A 15329-nucleotide genomic window follows, 5' to 3' on the forward strand; every position below is an offset into this window, starting at 1 on the left:
CTAAGAAAATGTTAGTGTTCATTAGAAAACATTCGTACGGACATCACAAAGCTGACAAGATCAACTCTATATTTTCTCATTTCTCTTATCGTTCATTTTGATATTTTTCAACCAAAGTGTTATACAATAATATGGAAACAGCAGAAAAAAAATATAAATATGTTGAAATATTTTAAGAGAACGTGAATTTTTCTTAAAAGAATTCTTAAATCCCTTTTTTTTATATTTTTTTTTTTACTTATTATTATTCATAATATCCTGTCGTCATACACATGTATCGAATGTTGTGTTTATTCAAAAATATTAAGAATTTCAGGCAAAATATATAGAAAAAAAATTAAAAGAAAAAAAATTTATCCCCACAATCTTTCGTTTTCTTTCTTCATCACATCTACTCTCATTTTCCAAATATTTTTATATTTATTCATCATTAAAATACATTTTGAGCGATTACTTCCTTATATAATATATATACAATATATATATATAAATATATATACAATTTTTTTAATTCCAAAGTGTTTTAATTTTCATCATATTCTCTTAAAGTGTTGCTCCACAATTCAAAAGTTGAATTTTAGCTCATTTTTCTTTTTTACAATTTGTTTTTTTTTTTTGTTTTGTGTTTTTTTTTTACCATTTAAATAAATTATAATGAGAAAATAACCAAGAATTTTTTTTCTTAGTCTTTGTTTATTATGTTTTTTTCTTGTTTTCTGTGAAAATTTTTCTATACATTTTCAAAAGGAAAGTACCTACGAACAAATACACTTACACAGAAGGTAGGTATAGGTTAGTGATGTGCGAATACTAGTTACTCGTTATTTCAATTTACACGTTACTTTGAGGATTCGGAGTAATTGGTTCGTCGTAGATTAAGAATGCTTGTTACCCAATACTCGCACATATTGTATCTTGCAACTAGTATTATTTTTGTCATAATTAATCAGAATGTGACAGATTCGTATTAGAATTGATTAATGTGTTGGAATTGTTTAATGCAAGTTTAAAATTAAAATTTAGTTGGAATAGCGTTAACGTCAAAAAACGTATTACTGGATTTTGATAAAGAACTTCAATATGGTCTTATAAAAGAAGTAGTGATAATTGAGGAACCATAGCTCCCATTGACTTAATTTAAAAAACGTACTCCCCGATCCTGTTATAGAAGCTAAAAAAACAACAAAAAATTAAAATAGTCACAAAAAGTTGCACAATTATTTTGGATTCTATTTTTTGGGAAAAGTCGAGCGGCTTTACTTTTCAATCTTTTTTTCGCAAATTAATGTTCTTGATCAAAATCTATGAATGCGTTTTTTAAATTTGAATCTGTCCGACTCCTGTTTCTTAAAATACAAAGCTTTCGTTACTGAAGGAACCTCAAAATCAACTATTTTGGAGTACATAGTATAGAGTCAAATATAACGTGTATTGATCAGTGAAGTAACGAGTATTCATGAGTACTTTAAAGTAACTGAATTGCGCACATCCCTATTATAGGTACTTGTAGGTAGTAATATAAATAATGAGTCAAAGTGAAGGAAAGTAATTTATTTCAGGAAAAACAAAAAAATAAAAGAAAAAAATAAGAAAATAAATAAGAAAAAATAAATTTCCATTTATGTCATGCTAAGGAAATTGAGAAGTAATAATTCTTTCCTCTATAACGTTAATCATTAAATGGAAATTTTTTTTTCTCATTTTTTTTCTACTAAATTTTCTACATGTAATTTTGTTACGAAAATTACACAAAATATTTTAAAATTATGCATGAATTTAATAATAAATTACGAAAAAAAAAAATGAAAAAGAAAAATTGATTTAAAATAAAAATGCGAATAAAATTTGTGAGTTATTACACTTTTTTTTTTTTTTTGATTAAAATATTTTGGGAGCAAAAAAAAAAAATCCCATTAAAAATTCATACAGGTGTTTGAAAACACAGTGTAAAAGTAATTATTGTTATAATTGAAATGTTAATAGAATTTTTTTATATTAAAGAAAATTTTGGAACGAAATTTGACCTTAATAATATTTTTCTAAACACTTTAAACCTCAATACTTAAAAGTAAGACTAAGAGTGGAATGTGATTTAAAAAGATTTGAGCCCATTTCAGTAAAAAATTGTGTTTTATTTTTCTTAAATAATAAAATTTGTTTTGGATGATAAAAATGATTCCAAATTTAATGAAAATTTTTTTTAACAACTCAAATTGTTTGAGGAAATAATATTGGATTACTTGACTATGGTTCTCGAGTACAGTTTAATTCATGGGTCAGAAAAATTTCTGGGAAAATTTTTGAATATTTTTGAATTTTTACAAATTGGTTTTTTGTTTCCGTTTTCTATAAGAATAACGTAAACTTCTTATATTTTTCAATAAAATAAAAATTAGAAAATTTCAATCAAAATATTTCTGAATCTATTACAATTTTTTTCTTAAATTTAAAATAAAATTTGCTTACTTTAAGGAACCTTTAAATTCTGGGACGCCAAAATACTTGAAAATTTATTCCTGTCTATTAATATAATAATGATTGTTTGAAGAAATTAGTAATCTTAGTAAAAGTATATAATGACATTGTACTTAAATTTTAATAAGTTATGGTTGTCCTAAAAAATAACTACCCAAATAACTTTTAATTTTTAATCCAATTTGAAGAATTCTGTATCATTGTATTTAGGTAATTAGATAAATAGTAGAAAAGGACTAACGATGCTTAAGTTTAGTTAAATAAATACTAGTTTAGATAAATAGATTATTTGTTATAATTTAATTTTTCAAACTTTGTGACCTTAAATGTCTTTATTTATAGGTTTGAAATTCTCAGACTAATTTTTCCCATTATTGTAATATTCTGATGATTAAGATATTAGATAATTCTATCAAAATAAGGTAGATTATTCGACCATGTACCGAGTCTTTTAACTTGTTTGCAAACACTTAAACTTTCATAATATAATTCATCAACATGATTATATGTATATGTATACACAATATTATGTACACAGTCTGTTAAATTATTGTAAACATACTCCCCTAACTCCCCTAAAAATTGTCTATGTCAATTCTTGAAAAATAATATTTTATTCATGAATGTTATGGTTTATATTTATCAGATATGAACGATTTATGTTACATTGAAATTATGTTAGCTTAACATAACTTTTAAAGTATGTACGATTGTTAAAATTTTCAAGGTTGTCGTTCAAATAGAATGATTGCACGTTTATTTAGAGTTAAAAAATTTAAATTTTCTTTTCATATTTTAAAGATAATACAAAAAAGGAAAAATTGTGTCTAATATTGTTGCATTAAAATTGAAATCTAAATCGAATAGTTTGAGGCAATTTCCAGCAACATTCTAATTATTTACCACAGAAATATAAAAAATCATTTAATTTTATGCTTTTTTGTTAAAAGAGGTATGTATAATTAAAAAGGAAAATTTAGATTAGAATTAGTACAGAACTGGAACATCTAAATTAGAATTTGGTTTCAACATGCATTTAATTTAATGACAATTTCAATGACGAATGTATTGTGGCGAAAGAATTACAAGAAATCATTAGTAATTGACTTAAATTGTAAACTTATAAGATATTAGTATTGTATATGAAATCATGTTTGATACAAGTGTAAATAGTTAGAATAAACAGTTAATAAATATAAATATTAAATAATATAGGTGAATGTTTGATGTTGCCAATAAAATTATGCATATTATAAGATTTTAACATTAATGTGTAGGATTAAAATAGCAAAAATAAGAGTAAAGGAATAAAAAGAAAAATTAGTAGAAAGAGTGTGTAGTACTATTGTATAAATTAAGTCTAAAAGCTAAAATTATTTTCCCTGAAATTAATTAACCAGGAATTTTTCATTTTTAATATTTTACTTACAAAACAATGATGAATATATTTTTAAACAATGAATAGAATTTGACAAAACATTCAACAATGAAACATCACGCAAAACACAAACACATATTTTCTTGGTGAGTTTTTTTTTCCAAAAATCGAAATTTTTTTTTAAACTAGTTTCTAACTCTTAAATGTAATGTAAATGCATACAAGGTATTTTGTTTGTAAAATTTGTTTCCCTAAAAGTATGCAATTTTTTATAGTTTGTTGAAATTTAAAGACATATTTTTGGATTTTACGGAAAACGAAAAAATATAAACAAAAGTATAAAATTACTTACATATTTACAATATTTCAAAATATTTTACATTAGTTTTAATTTAAATGTGTTATTTACAAAAAAAAAAAATTAAACCAATTATAGAAACAAATTATGTAACATTCCAAAATAAAAGAACATTATATTTGTGTATTTACAAAAAAAAAAAAAACGAAAAATTTTACACGTTTTTCTGATTATCATACTATTACAATATAAAATTATAGTGTCGTCTTCATCATAATATTAACGGTAATAACATAAGACAAGAAAATTTTAAATTAAAGAATTTATTATTACCTAGGATATCTATAAAATGGTGCATAATCTTGTAAATTTTCATCAGATGGTGCTCTTCTACCAACACAAACACCAAGAAAGGACGGTTGTATACTACTGCTTCGACCCGATAAACATCCAAAAAATCTTTCACGTCTTGGTCGTTCTAATGAATTTTGTAATTGTTTTTCCGTTAAACAATACTGAAAAAATAATAATAATTTTAATTTAATAAGTAATTTTGATTTATTCCTGCTATTTATAAAATTGGGTACATAGAGAAAATTTATATTAAACAATATGGTGTTTTGTATACAATAAAATTTCTCTTTAATATGCTGCAATAAAATTAGATGTAATTCGTAATTCTGAGAAATTGTTTGCAAAACAACTTTCTCAAAATATTTGGAAACCTAAACGAAATGTTCTACACTTGTTTTACAATTTGCAGTGAATATTTAAATTATATTATTTGCTTACATGATTTAAATTTTCAGAATTAGAATTTCAACATAAAAGGATTACAAATGAGATTATTAATAATAAATTGATAAATTAAAAAAAATTAGATTTCAATATGAAAATGTTGGAAACAAATTTTTTTAGAAAACACTAAACAATTCTTAGAAGAATAACTAATGGAAATTTCCCCATACAATGTTGTAAAGGAACGAGTCAAGGAAGAAAAATTAAAAATTCTTCCACCTCGAACTGCGATTACAAATCTACCGCTTTCTCGGAGAACGCTCTACCAACATGAGATAAAGAGGTATGAAGAAATTGAAGGGAAATTTTTCTTTACATTGCTTTATACTTTAATCTACATGATTACTAAGTATGGTTGATATGAGATGTTACATACAATCTCCTATTTGGAACAATCTTTCACAAGAACATGTCAGAATATTTACTAAACAATTTTTCTTAATTTTGTTTTTTTGAAATATTGAGAAATATTGCGAAAATCCATTGGATACAAACTTTTGTATAAACAAATTTAAGCGAAATTTTAATACTAATGTTACTAATAAAAAGTAAAGTATTTACTATAAAAGGTAAAATCCTCAGGACGACTCTATTTTGTTGGAAATAAATTTTGAATGCCACCTACCGCCAAATTTCTTTTAATAATGATAAAATTTTTAATGGTAAAATTTTTATGTATATATGTATGTTATGGAAGTTTATGATATAAAATTTTAAAAAACCTTAAATATTTTAGTTTGACCACACAATACGGATAGATTCCATTGCCATAAACTGTTATAAATTTGAACAATTCTAAAAAAAATACGAATTTTAATTTAAGGCATTTTTTTTTATAAAGTATAGTAAATGATAATTTCTATAGAAAACAAAATTTTAAGGCATTTGAAAATTTTCCTAAAAAATTTTTTTTCTAATAAAATTATTTAATTAAATGTTCTTAAAGATTTAAATTCGTAAATTGAAAACAAATAGTATTAAAAAAACCCAACTAATATAAAAGAGCAAGTAAAGAAGATACAAAAAGAGAAAATAAAATACATACCTACACACTTACATAACATTTTGCATTCTTAAAGTAATGAATTTTCTGCACGAGAACATTTTAAAATTTTCTTTTGCTTCGTAAGAGAATAAAAAATTTTCCATTAAATTTTAATCCACCTACAGGAAAACTTATATTTTCTTTCACCTTCTAGCCATATAGCATATAAAATAATAATTGTAACTAAACTGTATATAATAATTAAGGAATAATGAAAATTTATTACTATATAAGCCTACAATATATAAAATGAAATTATTTTATAATATAAACAAATTAGGCTCGGAAAACTCATTGTTTTAAGAAAAAATGTATATGAAAGTACGTATAGGAAGAATTACCAACGAACTTGATATTTTAAATGAAATTAACGGAAATGTAAAATTTACGGAAAATGTAAAAAAGCATAAGCGCTATAGTTTTCGAAATATTTTAAGAAAAACTTGAATTTACTAAAACCATTTATTTTTTTTTAAATTATTCACTTATTTGCAACAACGAAGAAAGACGGCAAACAAACTAAACAATTTTAAAATTTTATGCAATTGGTAATATGGTTATTTGGATCATGGAAATTTGGATATATTAGATTCTATTTTTGAAATGTGGAAATTGCGGCATATGTTACAAACTGTTAAGCAATCTAATGTTTGTTAACATAGCACGGTTGGCATAAGACAACAGATTTCCGAATTATATTTTTGAATCACAAGAATAAATAACCAGAAATAATTAACGAAATTCATTTAAGTCTTAGATAGACTTTGAGTTTTCTTTGCCAACATTTATCCTTGTTTTGATGAAAAAATATACAAAGAAGCATTCTAGAAATTTCACTTGTTTAACTTTGAATTCAACAAATGTTTTAAACTATAATAATAATTCATTTTTTAAGTAAATTCAAATTAAAAATAATCAAATCAAAATAGATGAATTTCAGTGCTGTAATCCATAATTCCAATCATTATTTTACAAACCACGCACATGTGCGGGAAACTATAAAATATGCGCTTACACAGTAGCATTTGCCCATATGTTAAATGCATTCTGTATGAAGTATGAACACATTAAGACAGCAAAACAAATTTTTAGTCTCTCTAAAACAAAAAATCACTTTGTCGTTCTTGTTATCTTGAAATAACAAGAATGGTAACACATTTATTATAGCAGTAAAAGTGGTAGCATTTATTATTCATAGTTTACATATATACGCGCGGTGATTCTGAAAGTTATACAACAAAATATACCATTGGTTAGAGGATCGCAAATGGGTTAAACATTTGTTCCGGATTGGGTGCCAAATCTCAAGGGTTTTCGAGTTACAGGAGTTTTAACGAATTTTCACGAAATTTTTACTTATTCAAGGTTTTCGGATTATAACTTCTATTTTGTGAAAGATAGGAACTTCAAACAAACAGTTTCAGAAAGGTTTAGTAAAAGACTAATATAGAAATACTGCTTGATTGTGTATTTCATGTACCTTCGGTATACCAAGCATTCGAACTTTAAAGAAAATAAAATTTTTCCACTGATATTTTCAGTATTTTCTAACTAGATAATTTCGTAAGAAATTTTTAAAAACCTTGAAATTTTTTTTGTGAAATTTTGCCCAGCTGCAATTTAAGTCCTCAAACATTAAAAAATTTTTTATGTTACAGATGATGTAGCATCTCTATGTCAAGATTTTAAAGGCCCTATTTTTCACTATTTTTGATTTTTATTGATTTTATGAGTTGTAATTATCGGCTATCATTAATTTTGGATGATGAGAGTGTTGTTTTGGATGAACATCACATTAAATTGTAAAAAATCTGAATTTTAATGTTTTTATTGAGTGCAACAAAAAATAATAAAATTGAAACAAAATTTTATACAAGCTTTTTAATTGAAAAACAAAAACCGATTTTAAAAATTTGAAATTTTTGAAAAGAAAAACTAGAATTTTGTATTACAAAAAAAAATCTAGTAATCAAAAAATTTTTTTTCGAAACTTTTCTTGGTAAAGAAAATTGATAGGTTTTTAATTTTTGCCGATTTTTATAAGAAATGGTACCTATATGGTTTGGAATTTTTAAATGCATTTTTCTCAGATTGGGTGCGATTTAAAAATTTAAAAAAAATATTTTCGAAATCTGGACACAACTTGGCATCTGAAGTTATTGAAATTATTCAACTGGAGAGAATTCTTAAAGACGTGCCATACAAATTTTGACATTTATTTTAAAAGAAAAATTTTTTTAATAGGAAAATTAATTTTTTTTCACAAAATGGAGTTTGTAAATAAAATTGAAGCTAATAAATAATTACATAAAGTTGTTATACGGTTGATGCAACTAAAGAGGTGTTGCAGTAAAGCAATTGGTACTCCGAAGATATATAAAATACACAATCAAGCAGCATGTCTATTTTAAGCCTTTTATTACGCCTTTCGAAAACTGTTTGTTTGAAGTTCCTATCTTTTTCAGAATGGAAGTTATAATACAAAAAACTTGAATAAACTGAAACTCCCTGAAATTCGGAAATCCTTGAAATTTGGCACCCATTCCGGAACAAAAGTTTTACCCATTTTCGTTCTCCTAACCAATGGTATATGTTGTTGTTGAACTTTCTGAATCACCCTGCATAAAAAGTGTTCCGCATAAGATAACAAATAATTTCAGAGATGATTCTTTGATCAATTTCGAGAAAAAATTGTATAAGTGGGTTGGAGGGAGAAGCCAAATTTACTTGTTCTCGATCTAAAAAAAAAAGATACCAGATTTTTTCTGCATATAAATAAATGCTTATAACTTTGCAACCATGCAACATAGAGTAATCATCGGCAGCTTGCTTTACAGGCGATTGAATAATAAAATTTTATTAAGGTGCATTTTTTTGGACCTGAAACTGTGGACCATTCAAAAGTCAATGATAATATTTTGCCTATTTATTTTTTATTTGGGAAAACTTTTGAAAATTTGTTCTGAAAAATTTGAATAGAAAACGGTCTAACTTAACGTCGACTAAGGCTGTCTCGAGATAATCAATATAGTGTACCAATTTAATGAACTTCTAGATAACCTCAACATTTACATAGGTACCAATTCTTATGCTAATGAATTAAGAGTGAAAAATAATGAATTAAGGTGTAAAAATTAAACAATAGAATTTAGAAAATTTTATTTAGATTGTTAGTTAGCATATTTGAAAGAGATTTTCCTAAATGAATGTACTGAAAAATTCTAAATCTCGAAGCAGTTATGAACTATGTAATTATCGTAGCATTTTAAGATTTAAAACTCTTGAATATTATTACCATAAAAATTAAAGTTTATGTAAAACTTAATTCCTATACTTTTAAATAATTGATTAAAACAAAATTATCAATTAAAGACCAATAATTTTGTTATGGCTTTCGGGTTTTTGGTTTAAAAAATTTTACAGTGTACACGAAGCAACAATTTAAAATATGAATTTTTCCATCTTAAAATGAAGAAAAATAATCAGTTCCCTGTCAGAGGATGCAAAAGTCAAAAAGGATATCCTTTAAAAGGATATAATTTTTCAAAAATTAAATTTATTTACCACACTACAGTCATTTCATTATAACATTTTTTATGGCAAACATTGCAGTATTTTAAAGCCAAAACAAATTTCAAAAATAAATACTTTTACCATTTTGCCTTTCTATTCTTAAGTTATATAATTTTGTAACAAAAAAAAAAAAGTAATAAAAAATAAAAAAAATTCATTATTTTTCATATAGAACTTAAGAGTCTTAAACAAAAATTATTTTCTCTCCTTTTATTCTTCCATTTCAACTTCAATAACAATTTAGAAGATCTCGAAAGAGTTTCCATAGTGAAAATAAAATTTTTTAAGTGTTTGTATATTTTATTTTTATATTGATTTTATTATAATTTACCTGATCTTTTATATCGCTCTTAGAATATACTGATCCTCTGGGAAAATATGCAGCCGATTGTGGCCTTGTCTTCCTTCGTCCCATAGTCTCATCTTCTGAATCGTAGCATCTAGTTGGTGTATATGCACTGTTGGACTATATTTATGGTTTTTTAAAAAATTAAATAAAAAAAAAAATATTTTATATTAGAAAATAATTTTTGTTTTTTAAATGAAAAGAAAAAAATAAAATAAAAAAAATTATTAAATTTAGTAAGAGGCATAGACAGAATTATTTTTATTAAATTTTAGAAATTGAAAAATGAAAATCATTGAAATCGGAAATTGTATAAAATAAAAAAAAAAAAATTCTTAAATTTGTTAAAATTAAAAATATTTAAAAGTTGAGTAAAAAGCAAAAATAAAATTACTTTTTAGACGGTTTGAAACAATTTAGGATTTTGACAAAAGAATTATTTCTGATTTTGGTAATTTGAATAGTTTTTACTCGTGCTGTCCCACAATTTGATTTTCAGTTTTCATTCACAATTAGGAGGAGTCTCTGAATAAATTGTTCAATTAAACAAAACAATTGCTTCAATGGCACTTAAACAAACTTTGCTTCAATGGCACTTGTTAGTAATTGGAAAGGAATAAAATTGGAAATTTAAAATTGGAATTTAGAAAGGAATTGGAAAGAAATTAAACCTTCAAAGCAAAGATTTTCACTTATTTAGTTGTTGAAAACGTGTAATAGAAACTCAATTATTTTGAATTCTCATTCATTAATTTTGAACCAAAAAATTAATACGATCTTAAATTATTTTAACTTTTTGCTGAATTAAAACTAAATGAAATTGATATTAAAATTTGATTTTCCGAAATTTGTATTTTACCACAAACGGAGTAAAAAATTAATTTATTCATTTCGAAATTTAATTGGAAATTAAACTAAAATAAAAACTTAATGCTATTCTCATGTTTATACTAATTGCTGTGATTTTCTTATTTAAACATAAAATTTTTATATTATATTGAATTCTCAATTGAATAAATTTGAATGAAATCATTTTTCTAAGATGAAAAAATGAAAGAACGAACAATACGTATAAGAATTAATATTTTTTAAATGAATCCTTTTTGATCAAGAAAATTATATTCATAGCATTAAAACTTGCAAGTATTCTCTTTTAAAATTTTTATGAAAATATTTTCAAAAGCTATTATAAATATAAGATTACGTTTTTCATATGAGGAACTCATAAGCAAAGTCGCTTAATCCTAACTCCCAAATTTTTTGTTTTCTTGTTAGAAATGTATATAAAATTAGGTCCCAATTGGGTTTTTTTGGCCTAAACCCAAAATTTAATTTTTGCCAGTGCAAAAGTGGTCTAATCCATATATTGTGGCAAAAATTTTGGGATTGACGGTTAGGCCACATCGTTTCCGAGCCCCTCAATATAATAATGAGTAAAAGATTTCTTACAGAACTGCATGCAAGCACATTTAGTTAATGTAATTTTAAATTTAATTTTCAAAATTTTACATTTTTCCAACATTTTTTTTGAAAAACCTGTTTTCACACTAGTAAGTTTTTAACGACTATTAAGACAGCACGAATTACGAAATAGAATACAATTATTCCGGTGTTCCACACACTCTCGTCTTTTCCACATAAATTTATAATTTAAAACTACTGTCGAAACTCCTTTTAATTTTTTCCAATTTACATAAATATCCTACAGAAAAGAATTCATAGAATCGTTCCGAAAAAAGTTATTCATTGATGTTCTTGAAAAAATTTCCATAAAAAAATAATTCACAGTTAAATAATTAATATCAAGAAATTAAAAAGAATTAAAAAACAAAAAAGCAGAAAAAAAGAAGAAAACTAGAATAAAGAAAATGTGATGTAAGAAAATCTTTATTACCTTTGAAGAAACTTCAATGTTCCCTAAAGAGACAGCGTGTTGTAACCCTGTAAGATAAAATAAGAAAGATATAAGTTAGTAAAAAGGAGAGAAAAAAAATTAAAACATTTAAAAAGCATTTTTTTTTTTAAATATTTTAATTAAAAATTCTGGAAGAATTAAAAATTTTGTAAGAAGATGCAAAATTTTATACACCTTTTTTCTTCTACAACTTAATTTGCTACTTTCATTATTAAACAGTTTCTGCTTATATTAATTTAGATGTAGATTTTAAAGAGAAATCTAGATTTTTCGAGAATAAGACTGGATATGTTGAGTAAAATTTTGTTTTAAAATATACAAGTCAGTTATTATAATCAAACTCATGTCGAAATAAATACTTTTCTGTCGAATTTTTTGAACATCGGCTTGAAGAAATAATGACTTTGACTGATTTGTAATAACTTGCTTAATAACTCAAGCACTACAATTATAATAATTTCTCTTTGAATTTGTAAAATATATGTAAACTAATCAAGAAATGATTTAAAATGCTGAGTTCATGATTATATTATTCAAACATTTTTAAATCTACTACCTACATAAGTACTACAAATTGGCAAAGCTAAACTCAGTGGAGAAGTGCACTACGTGTCTGTGATCTTAGAAATTACTGTACTCACACATTCAATCACCATTTATGTTGGTCTCAATTTTTCATATAGTATGTTAGAATATATGTTCGATTGTTTAGCTCACACTAATCACATTTTGTATGAGTTCGATCAAGTCGGTAGTACACCAAATTATATGTTAATAATAATTGTTCTTTTCCAACTTATTTGAATTTGTAAAAATTTTGTGGTGAATTACAAACTATGTGTATACATAAAATACTTGCAATTATATCAATAAGATTAACCTGTTCCATAAAATTTTATTAAATATTTAATTTTTAGAATTCAAATACTAAAATTCTATTCAAAACAAGACGAAAACTATATCACACAATAAAAAGGATAATAGATTATCAAATCAAAATCTTATGTTTCAAAAACAATAATCTCCAATAATTTCCAATTAATATTTTTTAAATTTCATACATCATGGCAATCATTAGAATTTATAGAAATATTAGTTTCTCGAATAGTTTTATGTAAGTATTATTAAGTCTGCTATATTATACTATTGTCTTATATCATGTTAAAAATACAATTATTGGGAAAATTACAAGACGTTTCTTAAAAAATAATTATTTAAAATATGATTTTTCCTCCGAGTTTCAAATATAATTTTCGAAAATTGAGAGTTTTATGCAAACATTAAGATTTTATAGATTACAACTCAAGTAAACCATAACGCCATTATGTCAAAAATTGAAAATTTAATATTCCATCAAATATAAAATTTCCAAAATTTTTCTACACTGTTTCCGTATATCTTTATTAAAATATACCATCCAATAAAATATATACATATATTGTTATTTTTATTAACTAACCTTTTGGAAATTTGCTATACACATACCTTATAAAATCGCGGGAGAACATAAAACAAAAATAAAAATCGTTTTTCTTAAATCCCTCCATTTTAATTAATTTATTTTATACAAGCACTTAAACAATTTTATTTAAATTACAGTAATTAAATTTTTCAAATTTACTTTACAATTTAATTTTTCGCTTTATTTATTTCTCTCAATAGCAATACCAAAATATAGTCTAGCGTATTAAAAACGAAAATTATCTTACAAAACATTTTGATTTAAAATAATTTAATAATAAATTTTTTTCACCTTTATTTTTAAGGATTATTTTTATAAAAGAAAGAATACTGTTAATTCTTTAGCTATTATAGTGACTTTCGTTCTTCTAATATAATTATGTAAGTACATCTATACACTGGAAAAAAACGCATGTCTAAAGTGGTCATAAACCATTTCGAAGATCATATTTCTGCTTTGTAAATTAAGAGTATAATTTATAGCATAAAAAGTAGATATAATTTATAGCACTTTTGCAGGTAATCCAATTTGATATTAGAATGTTGTAAAAAAGGTATACAAACAGCAGTTTTGGCAATAGTCCTTTTGTGTTTAACGAAATAAAATGTAGCTGAATAAAAAATGTTTTAATGGACACAAGTTTTTTAATACTCAAATAGAAAAATTACCAAATTAGAAAGAATTTTTTTTGTAACAGGCTAAATTCCTCGAAAAATATTTTGAATTTGGCTACAAAATATACACAAAATTATTGCCCGCCAATTCAGAAATTTTTTTTAATTCTAACTAGATAATTTATTTTCATAAACATCTCGAAAGTATAACTAATTTGAAAACTGTATATTTATGAAATTGTCCCCAATCATAATCAATAATACCAATTGCAGTAAAAGCAGCTTAAGCGCCTCTCAAAAAAATCCAATTTTTGTAAGCAGTTATTCGAGTAGATCTCTTAACTGAACCCGTTTAGTTACGCAAATAAAAGTAACTAAAGTAAAAAAATGTTTTTTTTTTGTTTGTGTCTGTGGCAGCAAAGCGATTAATTTTAGAACAAATTGAGAAAAATGTGCTAAAAAATTAATAAATTTAAACGATTTGCGCAGTTATAAGAAAAACAATTTTTGTCGTTGAGTGTAATGTAGAAAATAAAAGTTGATGCACTTAAACAGGAAACGCAGCTAGGCGGGAAGTGGCTAAACGGGTATTACTATGTACCAATTATGACTGTTAATTTAGAAAAAATTTTTCTCAGTGTAAGAACACAAAATCTGATACATATAAACGAGATTATATCCAAGTCAATGAATATTTTAATATTTACACAAAAATACCTATTGATATATACGTGGCTGCGTTTACATACACATACATATATACTAACTTATTTATACTTATGGGCTTATGTATTTAAATTCATTTTATGCTTTCGTTTTCAGTCAATATTTGAGATTTTTTTCGTTTTGTTATTTCTTTTATGTTTTATTTTCTGTTCTTTTCCTTGGAATCATTAAAGTTCATTGAAGCAAAACAAAAAATTAAGCGATAACTATTAATTAAGTGTCAAAAAAGGGCAAAATGGAAATTGTAACGTAACAACAACAGCAACAACACTAACAATAAGAATATGAAAATAAATTTTAAATGGGATTTTTTTTTTGTTTTTACATCCATTTTTACGCTTTCATAATTTTGTCACCTTAAATGAACTTATAGGTATGTATGTATGTATATAAGTAATAAAATGATTAAAGGTGCAAATATAATAAAAATTCGATCATTTTTGTACAATGTTATAAAATTTACAGTAAACTACGCATAAGTGCACCAACCATATAATGTGGAAAAAATAATTATTTATCCGTGAATTCGTTTAAGCTAATTCAATTGTATAAAGTTTTAATTCAAATAACCGAACAAATTAATTATTATAAAATGTAAATTATAAACATTTGTATGCATTATCTATTTCAGAACAATATCTGTTTGTAACTTTTTAGCCATCGTGCGAGAGAAAATGTGAGTAAAATTTCGTTATAATG

The 15329-nt window shown here is 24.3% G+C and overlaps 1 protein-coding gene across 1 annotated transcript in view; it reads right to left on the reverse strand.

The window, feature by feature from the left end:
* Positions 1 to 15329, reverse strand: part of LOC129615171 (transcription factor SPT20 homolog) — a 130528-nt gene that overhangs the window by 43145 nt on the left and 72054 nt on the right. The window contains exons 2-4 of the mRNA XM_055530268.1: positions 11808 to 11854; positions 9899 to 10033; positions 4485 to 4666 (exon numbers count right to left, since the gene is read on the reverse strand). Of these exons, the coding sequence (XP_055386243.1) occupies positions 4485 to 4666; positions 9899 to 9982 (266 nt within the window). The 5' untranslated portion in view covers positions 9983 to 10033; positions 11808 to 11854. The remainder of the gene's footprint in view (positions 1 to 4484; positions 4667 to 9898; positions 10034 to 11807; positions 11855 to 15329) is intronic.

The sequence above is a fragment of the Condylostylus longicornis genome, unplaced genomic scaffold (genome assembly GCF_029603195.1).
Source record: "Condylostylus longicornis isolate FDR11 unplaced genomic scaffold, ASM2960319v2 ptg000135l, whole genome shotgun sequence".
NCBI classification, from domain to species: Eukaryota; Metazoa; Arthropoda; class Insecta; order Diptera; family Dolichopodidae; genus Condylostylus; species Condylostylus longicornis.